Here is a 19,372-nt window from a genome sequence, read left to right on the forward strand (position 1 = left end):
GCTGTGGGGCTGTGTGGCCAGTGCAGATACTGAGAATCTTGTTAAAGTTGAGGGTTGCATGGATTCCAGTCAGTATCAGCAGATTCGTGAGAACAATGCTCAAGAATCAGTCACAAAGTTGAAGTTGCGCCAGGGCTGGATATTTCTATTTCTACTAAGGCATTAATGCAGAGGAACAAGTACAACCTTCCAGAAAGGCCATCTCAGTCCCCAGACCTGAATATTATTGGAAATCTATGGTGTAACTTAAAGCGGGCTGTCCATGCTTGGAAACCATCAAAACTGACTGAACTAGAGATGTTTCGTAAAGACAAAAGATCCAAAATACCTTCAACCAGAATCCAGACTCTCATTGGAAGCTATAGGAAGTGTTTTTCGAGGCTGTTATTTCTGCAAAGGAAGGATCTACTAAATGTTGATGTAATTTTTCTTTTGGGGTGCCCCAATTTATGCACCTGCCTAATTTAGTTTAAGTATCTATTGCACACTTTCTGTAAATCCTATAAACTTAATTTCACTTCTCAAATATCATCGTGTTCATCTGCTATATAATATATTTAAATGAAATTGCTGATCCAAACAACCAATGATTTATGAAAGAAAATCATGAAAATTGTTAAGGGTGCCCAAACGTTTGCATACCACTGTATGTATGTGCAATAGAAATGAGTGACAGGGATAATATCCTGGGTTTTGTTACCTGTGCTTTTCAGAAAAGATTGCAATGGAATACAATATGACATCCAAGAGGCTGCTTGCTGTGAAAACAAACTTCATCCAGGTTCAAACCTGTTTTGTTGTGGAAAGGAGCCTTACAATCCTGGTACAGCCACTTGTTGTAAAGTTCAACATGGAAAGATCCTCGCAGGTAATGAATTTGTGAATTAGCTGACTAAAAACCAATGTTAAATTGAATGTTGACTTTGTAAATGTGAAAGAAACAGAGTGCCTGAATGTAAAGAAGCAGCTTCAGTGTTTTACTGTTTTGTTGTCGTCATTTAAGCGTCAGGAATCAGAACGATCTCTTTAAACTCCTGTTTTGGTAGATGCAGTTTGCAGAGAAGTTGAATTGCACTGCTTGAGAATATAAAGGTTAATATTAATACTTTACAAATTAAACTTGCAGATGATTGTATAGATTTCTACTTTGGTTTGTAAAGCTACATTACGTTTAACCCCCTTACCCAATCAGCAATGGCTATGATTTAACTTGAAGCATTTATATTGTGCTTTATAAGACTAGAAATATCCAAATATAGAAGATTACAACCACATCTAAATTTTAAGAGTCTCCAAAAGATATTTATCATAGATTGATCCATCTGCTCGCACTTAGTGTTGGATGTTTCAATTTATTCATTGGGTTAGGGTTAGGCAGAAGAAGTTTGTTTTAGTTTTTTTGTTAAGTCAATCTTGCATTCTTCCATTTCTTTCTTATAATGGTTGCAGTACATGAAGAAATACAACAAAAGATTAAAGATTTATTGGTTTTCCCCTCACAGTTTTCATCCAGCCCATAATTTATTCCAAACAAGAGGATTTTCTGCTCAAATATAATATAAAACCTACCGGGATACTTTTATGACTCAACTTTTTGCTTCTCTCTATACTTCTGAACTTCCTTGCAGTGATTTCATTACCATATACCACTCGCCATAACAAATTTTCTGTTGTTTACACTAAGCTATCTTGTTTTTATAGCCAGTGTTACTCAGGGTCTGAGTGAAAATGTGTCCAAGTGCTGTGACCTGAAGGCCTACAACCCAGTCAATGAAATATGTTGTCAATCAACCATCATATCAAAACCTGGACCAATGGCTGAATGCTGTGTTAAAAGTGAGCAGACACACAGTTGGAAAAGAAGACTAAATTACATCTTCATTACAAATCATTACTGTCAGTGAAATATTATTAATTAAACACAGAAACATTATTGTTTTTTCACTAGAACAAATTTACAATTCTGTGAAATGTACTCCATTCAAACATTTTGAGGATACTGGAGCAGCTTCTCAGTTGAGTTATATTTGAAGTAAAAATTTTAAAAACGACAAAGATCTTTTCCACAGATGTTTTTGATAAGGACAAGCAGTTGTGTTGTGGTCCAGCTGATAATAAGACAATTCTGGTGAGGAATTCCCGTCACCATGAGTGCTGTGGTCACAGCCAGTACGACACTGAGACTCAGTGCTGCTGTTCAAATGAGGAGAAGTTGGAGATACAATCGAAGGATTCATCCTGCTGTGTCAAGAATTTCACTCCAGGTCAGCTCAGTACATAATAGCATGTCATACTGTGCTGAATGGATTTCATGACACTTTTGTAGTTTGAGTCCAATTTTACATGTCAGTCTTTAGGTATGTCAAACTGAGGTGTGTCACATCTGTATGGTTACATTGAGCTTGTTTGTTTGTTTGTTTTGGTTAATGAAAACTCTTTGTGCTTTATATCCACAGGTATGGAACAGAAGGTAAGTGTTGTGTTTCTTGGGAAGTCCAGGGGACCTCGGGAAGTAACAATAAAAATGTCAAGTTTGAAAAAAGGGACAAGAAGACAAATCAGGAATAAAATTATAATTCTTCTATTAATTATTAAGCAAAAAATGTGTGTATGTGTGTGTGTGTGTGTGTTTTAGTGCCCCCCAAAATGTGGTTTTAGTGTCAGGGTTACAATTCGGTTATGTTTAGGTTTAGACTAAGGGTTATGATTAGGCCTTTATTTTTGATGATTAGGGTAAGCGGCTAGGGAAAGCATTATGTCAACGAGATACCCCACGAAGATATGAAAACAAGACTGTGTGTGTGTGTGTGTGTCTTAAATCTTATATTTTATTTTTCAGATATTCAAGCTCCAACCCAAATGGTAAGTTAATGGAAACGTTTTGCTATCATTTCACGCCTCGACCAGCACAGCTTTCTATTATCCATCTAATCATCAATGCCATTCATTCGTACTTTGCAGTAAAAATGACTATAGTTCCACTTTATATACCGTCAGTGCACTTTACATAGTTAAGGACCTTATATAGAGAGAAACTCAGCAATCCCTTTTGAGCAAGCGTCAGTGTGAAGGAAACACTCCACTGAAAGATGTACAGTCATACAGGTAATGGTTGATTAACTTACAGACACAACACTTTCATAAAGTATGACTATTTTACAAAGTAGCAAAGGATTGTTTTGACTATTTATTTAATTTTCTTTATATTCTGTTTGGTGTCTGCTGAATGTATTTCATGGCTGCTATGGCCAAGAATTTAAGTTCAGGTTTTTTGGAGATAAGAAAGTTAAGGAGTTTTCTGTTTTCCACATTGTTTCGCTTTGTTTTTGCTCACTGATTACTTTCACTTATACATGATGGTTAAGTTTTGACACCAAATATTTGGTTTGGGAATACATTTGTTTGTTTGTTTGTTTCGGTCAGAATGTATGTCTTTACAATAACCTGAAAGATTAAAAATAATGTTTGGGACACTTAGGAGATCATTTCCATGTATCCTTCACATATGTGATGAATAAACGTGCTGCATCATGGCACAGTTGCCTAATGACATTAAGTGTGTATCTATGAGAGGCCAATCGCTTTGACAAAAACTCACAATGGAAATGTTATTTTAGCTTGGTCAAATAATCCAACAGTTCAAATAACACATGGGTTTATAACTGCCATTCTGCCTTATCTGACACATGGCTGCATTTTGCACACCAGTGGAATTGTGTGCAATTATACATGACAACTGATTCCCAGAAAAATATAACTCTAGCATGATTGGAGGTCAAGGATTAGAAACCAACCAAACTTCCAGAAAATCATTAAACCCATTACTGCACTGAAATTTGCATAAAATCTGAATTTGTTGTACGGTCTACATTATAAAACAAATTGTTTCCATACTTCTTCTTCTTTTTTTCTAAAAATTTAATGTGATATGGACTGTTTTGTGCTGATTGTTGCCTGTTTTTACACACATCCACAGCACTGAACCAAACACACATCTCTGTGGGTCGTCGTGTTACAATCCAAAGCAAAATCGCTGCTGTGAGAGTAACCACGAGCCTCACTCACTTGACAACTCAGGTGTCACTATCTATTTGTTTGTTTGCCTTAGTTTTGTAGTTGTTTTGGTTGTTACTATTGTATTACATCATTCTGTGGTGTATGTAGTATGTAGCTATGTAGTAGAGTAAGTTGAACAAGGTAACCTCACCCCAACAAGGCAGTTAGAGCTGAATGAGCAATTGTTTGTTTGTCATGTTTGTCTTATGTGTATCATTGTAAAACCAAAGAATTACTTGAACGCATCATTTGATTCTGTGGTATTTATTATTTTGGAAAATACCTCTAGGGGTAAACAGTTAAAACAAAAGACAGAAGATTGTTTTAAAGAACCTTTAGTGGATTTAGTGGAATGTAGTAGTGAGAATGCAAACTGACATGATACCCAAAGAAGCAGTAGCAGCATAACATAAAAAGAAGGATTTTACCTTCCTACCTGTGTTTGACATATTCATCCACCCCCCTTCTACAACCAGCTGAGCCATGCTCTAGGATTTATAGTCTTTTTTTTTGTCCAAGTTGAGAAACTATGTGATCACATAAAATATGATTGTCTCATGATCATTCTTGTAGTAACTTGCATCGATAGTCATGAAACATTAATATGTTATTGTAGCAACAACAGGAAGAAGAAATTGGTCATATAATTATCAGTTATTATACACATTAGTGAGCCTATCTCAGCTCTTGACAGGTCACGGGTCTAATGGTAAATTAAGAGATGATGAAATTATGATTATGAGAGAAATAAGAGGGGGGAAATCAGATAGAAGAAGTCTGGGTGTCTGTTTGAACTCATTCATTGTTAGTCAAAATCAAAAAGTGTAACAATGTTTTTACATCACTTGAAATTCAGGACAGTTCAAAGGATGTGAAAACACATAAACTCTGACTTCAAAGAGTGAAGTTTGTGTCAGAAAATTTGAATCTGCAGTTGAAACTTGCTTGCTATATCTCCTTTCTCCTCTTTCTACTCTCTAAACCCCCCTGTTTAGGTCAAAGGAAGGCCACAGCCACCGTGTATAACCCACATACTCAGGTCTGCTGTGATGGACGTGTATCTCCGTGGAAGCCTTGGATCGATCAGGTAATGTACTAATTGCTCCCCACCCCCTACTGGGAAAAATGATCAAACCACCATTTCCACTGAAAGTTGAAAATCTAAAGCACTGTTTTACTAAAGCAGAAAAATGTTTTAAAGCCTACAAACTGGAAAACAATGCACATCCTTTTATTATTAAATTCAATCATATAGCATTACAATGTAGAAAGTTGGCAAGAGTGCTACTCTTTGACAATAGAATTCAGAGGTCCAGGTCACTGCTTTCACACAGTGCCAGAGGCTGGATTCTATCTCTGTTTTCTGTGTGTAAAATTGACTTAACACCGTCCGTGTCACAAGCGATGGCGGGGACTCAAGCGCAGAGCAGAGTTCAGTTCCAAAAAGTTTTATTTACACAATCACCAGATGCAGAATATTTACAGTGGGGGAAATGCAGGGTTCCTAGGGTCCAGGGGTCCGGGAAAACTATTCACAAGAGAGATTGCTTAAGCAAAATCACAGATGTACACACAAAACTTCACTGAGGCTATTGTCTCACTAATGTGTCTCGCACAATGTGAGTGAAGTTGGCCCCCCACATTACCCAAATCCAACAAAAGTGGTATCAAACTTTTGTGCTACATTCGTGCTGGTTTGTGCTGCAAATATTTTCGTTTGTGCTGCTATCATTTTAAAGATATTAATAAAAATTTCTAGAGGTCATCAAAGGTCAACCAGCCCCCCCACATTAATGGAATCAAACAAAATTTGTGTCAATTAGTTGTGCTATGTTTGTACTGGTTTGTGCTGCTAAAATTGTCATTTGTGTTGCTTCTGTTTTAAAGATATTAATGAAAAGGTAAAGGTCAAAAGGTCAACCAGCCCCCCCACATTACCCAAATCAAACAAAATTGATGTTAAACATTTGTGCTGGTTTGTGCTGGTTTGTGCTGCAAAATTTTTTGTTTGTGCCGCTATCTTTTTAAAGATATTAACAAAAATTTCTAGAGGTCAACAGAGGTCAACCAGGCCCCCCACATTAATGGAATCAAACAAAATTGATGTTAAACGTTTGTGCTGGTTTGTGCTGCAAAAATTTTGTTTGTGCTGCTATCATTTTAAAAATTTTGATAAAATAACGTCTTGATGCGTGCTTAATCATCCAGGTAAGTAAATCCCAAAAGGTTGATTCTGTTCATCTGGACATTTTCAGTTGGAGAAACGTTTCGTCACTCATCCAAGTGACTTCTTCAGTCTCAGCTGACTGCAGGTTTCCCAGATCTTATAAACACATGTGAGTGAAGTTGGCCCCCCTACCTTCTTCAAATCGAACAAAATTGATGTCAAACATTTGTCCTGCAAATTATTTTGTTTGTGCAAGTTATGTTTCCCTAATTTTATAAACAGTACATGTACAGTGAGAGAGAGATGTTACATCTGTCTTCACTTGCATCCCAGTCATAGAAGCGTTGGAGGTAGTTCATAAGAGATTACAGGATCACCCCAACCTCAGCAACAGGACCACTCTCAGCACTGATCAGTTGTGTTTGCTTTTGGAACTGTGTCTTAATTCCACCTATTTTGCATAAGGGTCAGTACTACAGGCAGAAACCTAGGTGTGCCATGGGTTCCCACAGGCCCCTGGTCAAAGTCACCAAACCAGTTCGTAAGCAGGTACAGGTGTGGCCAGAAGGGTCCTCAGATGCACTGCAAGACTGCTTTTCCACCACAGGCTGCCACACATGACAACACCACAGACTTTCAAGAATATACAGAAACTGTCATTGCCTACATCCCAAAATGCATCGATGATGTCACAGAGACCAGGTGTCACGAGTTGCTTAGAGGATCCACTCGCAGGACTCCTGAGTAGCGTTTAAACAGAGATGGTTTATTTACAGATCTTCACCAAGTGTATGTACAGACAGTGCGGGGTTAGTGCTATATACAAGACGTGAGGGGCAGGGGTCCAGGGCTCCAGGGAAAACGGGGAAATCACACACGCGCTCAGTTCAACTTCTTTCTTCTCCACTAGCGACCAGTCACTCCTTCCACACTCCACACGGGGAAACACGGGGACGGGTCCGGGGAATCTAGGAACAAAGAAACACTCGTTAAGTTTCTGAGACGGAGGCACAGGAAACTTGAGCTAGACGTGTACTGACTAGAGCCTTCACAACAATCCAGCGTTGAACAGCTGATCTCCTCCTTCTAATATACCAGCTGGTCTGATGAGGCCCAGGTGTTCCCAATCCAGAAAGGCGTGGACTGAGGGTGTGAAGCCGCCATGAGTTCCGGCAAAACAGGGGAGAGAAGGAGAGAGGGGGGGAGAGAGAGGGAAAAAGAGAAGAGAAGGAGGGCTAGGAGTGGAGAGATTCTGATCAGCACCTTGCCGATCCTGCAGGTCGTGACACCAGGACTATCACTGTCTGGGCCAATCAGAAACCATGGCTCACAGGTCAGGTTTAAATGCTCCTAAGGTTGAAAAATGCAAGCCTTCAGAGCCGGGAATTAGGTGAGCCAAAGAACAACAAGGGCAAACCTGTCACGTGGCATCAGCTACAGCAAAGCTTCAGCGACAGCTGAGATACTTGGAGGCAGTGGCAAGGAATACAAACCATCACAGACTACAAGCCCACTCTGCAGACCGTGGTGAACAAATCCCCAGACAGTGTGTGGAGATCCCTTGCCAAAATCAGTACACGCAAATCTCCAGGTCCTGATAACATCCTTGGACGAGCACTGACGGACTATGCTGTGGAACTCACAAATGTTTTCACAGACATCTTTAACACATCACTAGGGTCAGGCCGCCGTTCCCACATGCCTCAAAGCTTCCACCATCATTACTGTGCCCAAGAAGTCATCTCCTGCTTTAAGGACAACCGTCCTGTCAAACTCACCTCCATCATTATGAAGTGCTTTGACCGGTTAATCATGCATCAAATCAAATTATCGCTTTCCCCCAACCTGGATCCATTTGAGTTCGCATACCGGTCAAAACGCTCAACCGATGATGGAATTTCAACTGCCCCTTACTCAGCCCTCACACATCTGAACACTAGAGACTCATATGTCAGAGTGCTGTTCATAGACTTCAGTTCAGCCTTCAGCATCATCAGTCCCCAGCAACTCATTCACAAACTGGATCTGCTGGGGATCAGCATCTTGCTGTATAACTGGCTGCTAGATTTCTTGACAGGAAGACAGCAGATAGTACGCTCGACAGCAACACCTCCAGCCCAAGAACACTGAATACGGGGGCTCCCCAAGGATGTGTGTTGAGCCCCCTTCTCTTCACTCTGCTGACCCACGATGAGATCTACTACAGGGGTGACGTTAACCATCTGGCAGAGTGGTACAGCAACAACAACCTGTCCCTGAATGTGGAGAAGACCAACAGCGACTCTACTTCCTCTGCAAACTGAGAAGCACAAGAGATTCAACCCCCATTATGAGCACCTTCTACAGAGGCACAGTTGAGAGTATCCTCACCAGCTGCATCACTGTGTGGTATGACTCCTGCACTGGGTTCTGCAGGAAAAAATGACAACGGGTAGTGAGAGCAGCTGCACCTGCCTCATCTGGAAGGTCCTCTCCATTACAGGTGACTCCACTCATCCCTTCAGCAGCGTCTTCAGTTTGCTGCCATCACGAAGGATACTGAAGAGCCTCCGGGCCAGAACACACTGACTGAGAGACAGCTTCGTCCATCGGGCTGTCAGGATGCTGACCATCTCTGAATCGAGAAGGGGGGCCCAAGGGTACATCTTTCGCCATCCTACAATGCTGTGATTGTAGCCATTCCCCACTTTCTGTGAATGGTACTCATGACCATTGATCAGTAGGCTTTGATTAGTTGTCATTGATCAATGGTCATAAGAATTTGCATACTAACAATCATGGAACTAACCCCCCAGCACATTGTTCATTCAGTGGTGCTAGTTTCCTTCACTATGCAAATGTACTGTTTATAAGGTTGTTTATAATTAAAATTTTTAAAATGATTGCAGCACAAACCAGCACAAACGTTTGACATCAATTTTGTTTGATTCCATTAATGTGGGGGGGCTGGTTGACCTCTGTTGACCTCTAGAAATTTTTGTTAATATCTTTAAAATGATAGCGGCACAAACAAAAATTTTTGCAGCACAAACCAGCACAAACGTAGCACAAACGTTTAACATCAATTTTGTTTGATTTGGGTAATGTGGGGGGGCTGGTTGACCTTTTGACCTTTACCTTTTCATTAATATCTTTAAAACAGAAGCAGCACAAATGACAATTTTAGCAGCACAAACCAGCATAAACATAGCACAACTGATTGACACCAATTTTGTTTGATTCCATTAATATAGGGGGGCTGGTTGACCTTTGATGAATTGTAAAAATTTTTATTAATATCTTTAAAATGATAGCGGCACAAACAAAAGTTTTTGCAGCACAAACCAGCATGAATGTAGCACAAACGTTTGATGCCACTTTTGTTGGATTTGGGTAATGTGGGGGGGCTGGTTGACCTCTGATGACCTCTAGAAATTTTTATTAATATCTTTAAAATGATAGCAGCACAAATGAAAATTTTTGCAGCATAAACCAGCACAAACGTAGCACAAACGTTTGATACCACTTTTGTTGGATTTGGGTAATGTAGGGGCGCTGGTTGACCTCTGATGACCTCTAGAAATTTTTGTTAATATCTTTAAAATGATAGCAGCACAAACGAAAATTTTTACAGCACAAACCAGCACAAACGTACCACAAACGTTTGACATCAATTTTGTTTCAATTGGGTAATGTGGGGGGGCTGGTTGACCTTTTGACCTTTACATTTTCATTAATATCTTTAAAACAGAAGCAGCACAAACAACAATTTTAGCAGCACAAACCAGCACAAACGTAGCACAGTTGATTGACACCCATTTTGTTTGATTTAATTAATGTGGAGGGGCTGGTTGACCTCTGATAACCTCTAGAAATTTTTATTAATATCTTTAAAATGATAGCAGCACAAACGAAAATTTTTGCAGCACAAACCAGCACAAACATAGCACAAATGTTTGATACCACTTTTGTTGGATTTGAAGAAGGTGGGGGGGCAACTTCACTCACATTTGCGGGCCAGCCGGGCAGACACGGGGACCATGATAGTCCGTATTCATTACTGCTAATGCAAAAGGATCAAAAGTATGGTAAGGCTAAAAGACTGTAGAAACATAATGCATAGATGTTACATGTATGTAATGCAGAATTTTTGCAAGTGTTTTATATTCTAAATTTGCATTTTTCATCTGTTTTTTTTCATAACTCTTGCATTTCTCTGTTTGGCTTTGAATGTGTAAACTACAGAGTCTGGTTGTGCCTGCTTGCACAATTTACTGTATTATGTCTGATTCTTCAAGTGCTGTGGAGAGACGCCGTATGGCTCGGCACAACGTGGAGTTCTCTGTTGTAATAAGACCTTGTACGAGGACAGAGATGATGGAGAGGAATGTTCAGAGATGGGTATTCCTTACAACCCAGCTAAAGGGACTATATGTTGTTCTCAATTTCATGGCAGCCCAGGACAACACTGCTGTGGGACAGAAATTTACCGGCCTTGTACTGAGATCTGCTGCAATGGACACAGGTGATTGTGTGCATGTGTTCTGTTTGCTTGCTTTACATTGCTGATAAAATCCAGTGAAAAGGGATTTCTTCTTCTGTTTTATCTGATTAGTATCAAATGGCACCTGTTTTGAATTTAGTCAGTCAGTGCAGCTGGGAGCATGGAAACTAGTTTAATCTATTGTCTTCTGAGTGAGGGTTAAGGGTAACCTAGAGAGAAGTAGAATGAAACATTTTTCATAGCTGATGATTTCATGTGGTTTCTATGACACACAGTTGCGTAACAAACCTTGCCCTGCCTTTCGTTTGGTTCCCAGAACTCTTAAAATACATTTCTTTCAGTCTGTGTGGGGTCTCATTGGGTTTCTGTGAGCTCATGACTCATCTTAGAGCTAAAGTATTTAGCTATTGCATCATTATGTAGCCTGGGAAATGGTTAGCCACACAGGACACAATTGCTGGGGTTCTTAATGTGCAGTTTTATTGTCAATGACAACTGAATAAACAAAAAAAATGTCCTTTGACCTTTACTTTTGTCAAACAGCGGCCATATGGACTTGTACTGAACATCGACAGCACGAAAGGTAAGGTGGCGAAGTAACAGAATCTTCTTCTTCTTCCTAGCGGTTTATATCCCGCGACGCAGGGTCCGCTATCTTGCATGCATTCCTCCACTTCTTCCTATCAAGGGCGTCTTCTGGTGTAACATTCACAGCCTTCATATCATCCTTGATTCGGTCCATCCAGCGCTTTTTTGGTCTTCCTTGCGGCCTGTTTCCCTCCAGATCTAATTGCTGGGCTGTCTTTGCGATGGAATTTTTATCGCTACGGACAACATGGCCGTACCATCGGAGCCTCGCCTCTCGCATCTTGTCTGTGATTGGTGTCACTCCCCATTATTTCCTGACATCATCGTTCCTCGCTCGGTCAAGTCGTGTGAGACCCAGAGGCCACCTCAGCATCTTCATCTCCATGGTGTGCAGAGCTTGTTCATGTTTGGTCATCGCTGGCCAGCACTCTGACCCGTAGAGTGCCACTGGGCGCACAATCGACTTATAGACTTTCGCCTTAAGATAGATTGGTATTCTCTTGTCACATAAGACTCCACTCACCTGACGCCACTTCATCCACGCTGTGTTGACACGGAGTCCGGCATCTGGTAGGGTTTCGCAGTCTGAGGTGACAAAGGACCCGAGGTACTTGAATTGGGCAACTTTTGTCAGCGGCTCGCCGTCGATAGTGATGGTACTGTTGGTCTGGGGGCCGCATTCAAGGTACTCAGTCTTCTTGATGTTCAGGCGCATGCCGTTTTCGGAGAGCCGGTCTTTCCATGCTTGTGTTTGGGTTTGCAGGGCTAGGCAGTTTTGTGTTTCTGATAGGCACACATCATCTGCATACAGGAGGCTCCATGGATGTGGTGATTGCAGATCAGCCGTCCCGGTGTCCATACAGAGAGTGAACAGCAGGGGCGAGAGGGCCGAGCCCTGGTGGACGCCAACGGTAATCGGGAAGGCTGGTGATGTTCCCGCTGAACATCGGACCTCGCTTGTGACATTACGGTAGAGCAGCTGAGTCCATTTCACATAAGCTTCCGGGGCACCGTGAGTTCGTAATGATCGCCAAATAAGCTTGTGGGGGACCCTGTCGAATGCCTTTTCCAGATCCAGGAAGACCATGTGCACCGTCTTGTTCTTTTCCCAGTGCTTTTCCGTCAGCAAACGGGCCGCGTGTATGGCATCGATAGTTCCACAGCCCTTAACAAAGCCGCATTGATTCGGGGTGATTGTGACCAGTTGACGGATCCAATTTTCCAGGACACGTTCGAAGATCTTCATTGCATGGCAGAGTAGACGAATTGGTCGATAGTTGGTGCACTCTGTGACGTCTCCCTTGCCTTTCCAGATGGGCACTGTGATGCTCGATGTCCAAGCTCGGGGGGCTTTGTCTTCGACCGTGATATGGTTGAAGAGTGCCGCAAGGTATGTTGTACCGCGGTCGCCCATCATCTTCCAGATTTCAGCTGGGATGTCGTCTGGTCCTGTGGCTGAACAGAATAACCGATTAAACAAAGATGCACCAATACAATACGAGGAATAAAGGAAATGAAATGAAATACAAAACATAAAAATACGGCAGTGGCCTCTGTCTGTGCAGAACAAAATACAAAGAGCTAAGTCACACAAGGCTCCTTTAAAAAATGTGGAAGTGTTACATACATTTTTATAAACACTTACATTCCACAGAAATCTCAGCTCACTTGGAATACTGGAGCACACAGACGATCTCGCAACTTATTCCTTGCATGGAGAAAATGGCCGCTCCACGCTGCACATACAGGTCCTTTGCATCATACATTTCAGAAATACATTCTCTTGTTGCATCCCAAGATGCATTTCTTGTTAAGTCTTTTTTTGGAAAACTGCAGTTAACCCTTAAGCACTGCCACCCCCCAGTGACCACAATATGCAACTACACCAACCTATAAAATTAACAGCTTCAAGTGCACATAACATGCAGATAACAAAAGAAATAGCACAAGCAATAACATTAAATTACCCAATAACATTCTTGTCTTAACATACATGGAAACAAAGAAACAACATTTTAAGACCCCTTTTTGAACCTTAAATGGAAAATATTATTATTAATTTACCACTCGGCTACATTTAAGTATTTTGCAATTTGATTTGATTTGTTTTTAATATATAAATTATTGCCCAACTCACCAGGTATTTATACTCAGGATTCACTTTTATGGTCATGTCTGTAGGAATTGAACTGGTTGACTTTTTGGCTGCTCTTGAGTCTGTTTCCAGTTGCAGTAGCTGTCAAAGTGCATTTGGTATAAATGCATTCTATGTAGACAATGACTGAGAGCTTAAAGTGCAGCTCTGATGTTCTGCTTTCAGTGCACAGCTTGTGTAAAGACTGACATCCATGACATCCAACACTATACATAAAGACTGTCACAGGATAACCCATGCCTCTGGAGGACTAAGACTGCATATGGCCCACAAAACGCTAAGATGGCAATTTCTATTGTTTTATATCTAGCCAAAAAGAATAGAGTTGTCTCAATGAATGTGACACTAATGCTGCTGTGAACCACTTCTTTATTAGTTTGTTTGAAGTGGTAAGTAGGTTAGATAAAACACATATTTCTGTTAATGTTAGCATTTCCCAAGTCATCATTTTCATACTATAAAATAATTATGCAGGGGGCCTATGCATTCAAAACCATTTATTGCAAAGTTAAATTGTCAGTATTGATAATTCAATTTATCTGGGATGTTTGAGGTTTACTCTGTTCCATAATGCAATCACTTTGGAGATCCAGACTGCCAAACAGGCAGTGGTAAGTTCCAAGTCCCTTTATATTAGGGAGGATTGGGATCTTAACAGGTAAGCCTTTTAGAGTTTCATGTAGTTGATTTATAATTTTCCATAGTTTTAAAAAAACAATCTTAAGGTTGTTTGCACAAGTTTTTTCATTGGTTGTTCATTCCACCATCCTGGTTATTGCAATTTTTGTAAATAAATTGCATTTTGGGAGGGAAAGAATTCCTGCCTCAAAGTGCGTTTCCTCCATTGCATCTGTTGCCTCCTTACAGACTCATCTAACTCAGCCTCTTACAAACATAATTATTTATTTTTGTCAATATTTTAAATTTATTTGTCCCTCTGTTTCCAACCAGACATCTGAAATCAGAAAACATTCACTGCTGTGGGGTCAAAGCCTACAACATTAAAGACCCACAGATGAAGTGCTGTGCAGGAACACTGTACAATCTGACATCATTAGACAAGCATGGAGGGGATGCGCAGTGCTGCGGATCCATTCTGCAAAAGCCACAGGTAGAATTAGTAATGATGTTATGAAAATATGTTGTTTGTTTATCTTATTTGTGTATTCCACTGTATTATGTCATTAGATTTAACACAGCTACTCCTGCCTTGATGCAAAGTGAGAGTAGGTATGTTGGACACCCTGTCCCATAACTTTTCACACTGTGTGTTTTGTTTACAGTGGCCTATCATTGTTAAAGCGCCTCTTTCTGACTGGTGTCTTCTGCCTCTTGGTGTCATTTCAAAATGACGGATAAACCATGATTTGATCAATATGAAAATGGAAAAAAGAAACAACTGTTGAAAAGTTACATTTCTTGAGCTTTTTAACTATCTCAGACTCCTGTCTGTAATTTTGAAGCAACATAAATAACACTGGTAAAGGAGAGAAACTGATATGGACCTGAGGGGTAAACATTTAGGAAACCACAACACTCTAACTGCATAACTGAACTACAAATCCAAAATATATTTAACTTAAGCACAGTCAGCATAAAGTGAATGAAAACAGCATGCTGTAAAAAGTGACTCATCACTGGAGCTACTTGGCCAACTGTTAAAAACTTTTCATAAACATTTAGAGGCTTTTTTAAAGCAGAATAATCATCTTCTGTGTACATTTTATGATTCTTTCTGCAAAAGCTAGACTCACAACAATTCAGTAGAGATTATTGGCAAAAGAAGCAATTCTAATCTGAACCAGCAACAATTATCAGGGTTGATGAACCATTATAATCATGTCCTTTCAAATGCTTCATCTCTCTATCATGAAACTGTTTGCTGGAAGTATTTACTGTATATTTGACAGTCAGACTGACTTTAGTCAAAGTAATCTTTTATATTAATCTCCAAAAATTTACCTGATATCAGCTGTGTATCAACATTACTGGCTGAAGTTGACTTTATGGCTTGTCTGAACTAACACAGTGTTCAATGAGTCCAAACAATCATGCTTTTATTTAACATAAAATGCTATATATCTTTTCAAAAACCAGGATGTTTGCTGCTCAAGTGAGGACAAAGAGGTGCTCTACTCTGCCAAGACAGGGTTCAGATGCTGTGGTCACCTTTACTATAACACCACCCTGTGGTCATGCTGTGCTGGGGGGCTGAGAAGAATCCATGAACCAGGACAGGATCAGAGAAAGATGATTAATGGTCTGTTGAGATGTTCTCTCACAAAGTTTATCTTCAGTGTATGTCATATTATCTCAATGCCACAGCCCAGATTCTGTATTTAACCAATAATACACCTATAATGTTCTTGTTTTTAGGATCCAGACTTCTATCTGTGAATAATCTGAACAAAATCGATCTTTGCAAAGAAAGTAAGATATCATCTGTAATTTAGATTTTTTTTTAAACATCAGAACAAATGCTGTTTACAAGTATATGTAAAGTACTTGTGTGTCTCATTGTTTAGTGCACATTGGGACTGTGGAAAGTGTGTCGCTGCAGAGCATTGTGTTCAGGAGTGTGCTGAAGGTCCATGGGATGGAGGCCAAAGTGAAAGCTCTGCCTTTCCCTTACATCCTGGAAAGAGATGATCGCTGCAGCTCCCCTAAACTGATTGCTGGGAAGACCTACTACTTTAACAAAGTTAATGTTTTCATTGATTTCAATCATGACTCTGTTCTTCAGTCACTCCATTTCATTATTTCCAAATGTTCATCTCAGATCACCACTAGCTGATGTACACATGGTCAGTGTGGATCTGTTGCTCCCTTCTTTGAACAAGTTCTCCTTTTTTCACATATTTACTCACAGTGTTGGCTTTGTCACACAGAAAATTAATTAATTACACATCACATTATACTGGTTAACATTATTTTACAAAGCAATTTGTTACCATATTTATTACAGAGTACTTGTTGCATTGCAACCTAATATACTAACCCCAAATCGCTCTCTGATGCACCCATCACAGTGTGAATGTTTGCTTGAACTTAAACACAGAAAGAAGTCGTTGTATGAATGTGTGAATGAGGGACGTTGTATCAAGCGCTTTGAGTGCTCAGGTAGGGTAGAAAAGTGTTATATAGAAGAACCTGTCCATTTATCAGTAGTATATAATACTTCACATGATATGTTGTTTATACATTACTCTGCCTATGTCCAGCCAAACCATGTTGCTCTGTTTAACACATCCCAAGATGTCTTATCACAGACAGAATTTAGGTACTTTAAGTAAAGAAAACAAAAAACAGTGTAGCTTTTAACTTCAGTTTTACAGGGATTCACATTGTAGTGATTCACACAACTTGACATTAATCAGTACTGTAACACAGCAAGCTGGTGCACAGTGTTGTTGCTGAAATCTAAATTTGAACAAAATCTAAATGTAACTTTGATTCTTGCACTGATCTAAAATACACATGACAACTGTGTGCACATGTCCTTGAACCATACAATTCAATACTTGTGGTAAAGTCCATGATTTACTGTGATTGTTAATTCTAATGAATGATAAACACTTAGTGCCAATATCATGAATACAAATATGTTAGAAGGACCCACTAAAAATTCCATTAGTTTCTGTTTCTTTGAATGTGATTCATGTAAAATATTTGTGGTAATGGTAAGGATAGGTATGGGAATTTAAGAATGGTAAGGAATTTAGTAAGGATTTGAGGGACATTTAAGGTATAAGGAAACATAAACACTGCCTGTTTGATTTAGTGACTTTGTTGTTAATATAATTGTTGTTGTTAATATATTTCATATATATATTGTAAATGTTTAATATTTGAATGGACCTATTATCCTTTAAGGATTCAAATAAATAAATACAAACACTAATTAAACCTGCTGTGTTTTCTCTTGTATTCAAATAGCTTCCCGATACTAAAAAGCAACATGAGCAAGCAATCTAAAAGGTCCAAAATGATCTACCCAACCAATATACCTCTGTTTGGCCTCTTAATGTAGCTTTAATTGTTAATAATAATTATATCCACTTAAAACTCAACTGACTTAGTTTCTTTAAGTATTTTCTAACAGAGTCATATCTGAGCATTACACTTTTTTGTGTGTCTTTGCACAACATAAAACTATATTGTTGACTATAATTCGTATCAAAGCTGCCAGACAAAATAGGCTAAAAGAACAAAAAAACAAAATACTTCCCATTCTACTATTATCAGTTGCGTGGGTCATCAGCGACAATCTTTGATCCTCATTTTGCTCATAAAAACATTTTTGTGTTTATATTCACAGATTTTTCTTTCAGCTGATTTTAAAATTTCATGCGTGATTAAATCCTGTTCTTCCCATGTGCAGGTACATTTACGTTAATTTGCCATGTCCACTCTGAATCCACATTAACAAAAAAAAAAAAAAAAAACCCCACACAATCACAAATCCCAAACCTCAAATCTCAGTAAGTCATGTTTGTATTATTTTATTTAAATATTCTTCTGCCAAAGTTGTATGCTGGTGAAAAGGAAACTCTTACAAATACATATGCAAAACACCTGTGTGACATCTTTGAGTAGCCAAACTGGCACTGCGCCTCTTCGTTACAGCGTATCCCAGCTGTCTTAATGCAAGAGGCAGGATACACTCTGGACAGGTCCCCAGTCTGTTGCAGGGCTAACACTGAGACACAGAAAAACATTCGCACATTCACACCTATGGACAATTTAGTACAAAGACATACTAACTGCACCTCTTCGGACTGTGGGAGGAAGCCGGAGAACCCACGCAAACACGGCGAGAACATGCAAACTCCACACAGAAAGACTGATGGTGGAATTCAACTCAGGACCTTCTTGCTGTGAGGCAACAGTGCTACCATCGTGCCACCAAGCTGCCTTTTGTTGAAATCAGTCCACAATACACACAATTTGTTTTTCTCTACATATAATATTAAAAATCTGCCAAAATGGTGCAAATGAGTGGAATCAGAAAGTTCATAAATATCTTAGACTAATGTCTGAATTCTAACGATGACGTTAATAGATACTTAGCATTACATGACACTCACGAAAAGAACAAAAAAAGAAAAGAAAAAGAGAGAAAGAAAAGGCAATAGTGATGTGCCCATTTACGCACGTGTTAAAGTTATTGTATAACTTCAACACATTGACGGGTCATGATTTGACAGCTTAAGATGCTTTGTGTTCTGCACACTGTATAGATCAGCTGACTTCAGGTTTACACGGCGGAATAGTTTGTCAGCACTCTTCGGCGAATCCTGCGCTCCACGTGAGTTATTAGGCTATATCTATAACTCCGAAAACATTTTCAGGTTTTAAGAACTTTTTATCTGTGCTGTTTGTTACAAATAAGTGTTCAGTTTGATTCCGCAAAAAATCCAGGAATGTGAAGGATTTGTTTTCACTAACACTAACTTGATTAATGACACTTTTTCGAAGAAACATCATCATCATGATATTTTACTTTTTGTACTGGATGCCAAACAGCCCGGGAAAGCGATTTGGCCCGCATCCAAGGTCTGGTAGAGTGGATTTCCCACACTGATGATGTTCGGGCGGTGACAGTAGGATCAAAGCCATTGAAGCGACCCTCGAGAGGAACCCCCACTTTGGTCAACTCAGAGGATTTATGGACTCAATAAACATGGTGCGCGAGGCCCGGGAGGTACTGCAAGCCCGAGAGTTAGCCATTCTTGTCCACTCCCGGTATTCAGCGCCGAAGCCGCCACCGCTGCAGCAGCAGATGGAGCTCTCTGCAATGCAGCAGCGGCCATTAAAGCGGAATGGGGTTTCCACACCACTGCAGCAGAATTCTCCACCCTCCATGTCCTGCTCTGACCACCGCTCACCTGCCTCTTTCCTCGCAGCGATATTGTAACACTTC

General features: G+C 39.9%; 1 protein-coding gene and 1 long non-coding RNA gene across 2 annotated transcripts in view; both read left to right on the forward strand.

The window, feature by feature from the left end:
• LOC120432856 overlaps positions 1-19,372 on the forward strand; it is a 520,225-nt gene that overhangs the window by 3,765 nt on the left and 497,088 nt on the right. The window contains exons 4-12 of the mRNA XM_039598171.1: positions 714-868; positions 1,702-1,836; positions 2,070-2,264; positions 2,457-2,470; positions 2,840-2,862; positions 3,977-4,077; positions 5,052-5,143; positions 10,501-10,727; positions 14,401-14,560. Of these exons, the coding sequence (XP_039454105.1) occupies positions 714-868; positions 1,702-1,836; positions 2,070-2,264; positions 2,457-2,470; positions 2,840-2,862; positions 3,977-4,077; positions 5,052-5,143; positions 10,501-10,727; positions 14,401-14,560 (1,102 nt within the window). The remainder of the gene's footprint in view (positions 1-713; positions 869-1,701; positions 1,837-2,069; positions 2,265-2,456; positions 2,471-2,839; positions 2,863-3,976; positions 4,078-5,051; positions 5,144-10,500; positions 10,728-14,400; positions 14,561-19,372) is intronic.
• Positions 15,579-17,402, forward strand: LOC120432860. Its single transcript, XR_005608140.1, has 3 exons — positions 15,579-15,709; positions 15,826-15,879; positions 15,975-17,402. It is a non-coding gene; the product is annotated as an uncharacterized LOC120432860 (long non-coding RNA).

This window comes from Oreochromis aureus, linkage group 14, assembly GCF_013358895.1.
Source record: "Oreochromis aureus strain Israel breed Guangdong linkage group 14, ZZ_aureus, whole genome shotgun sequence".
Classification (NCBI taxonomy): domain Eukaryota; kingdom Metazoa; phylum Chordata; class Actinopteri; order Cichliformes; family Cichlidae; genus Oreochromis; species Oreochromis aureus.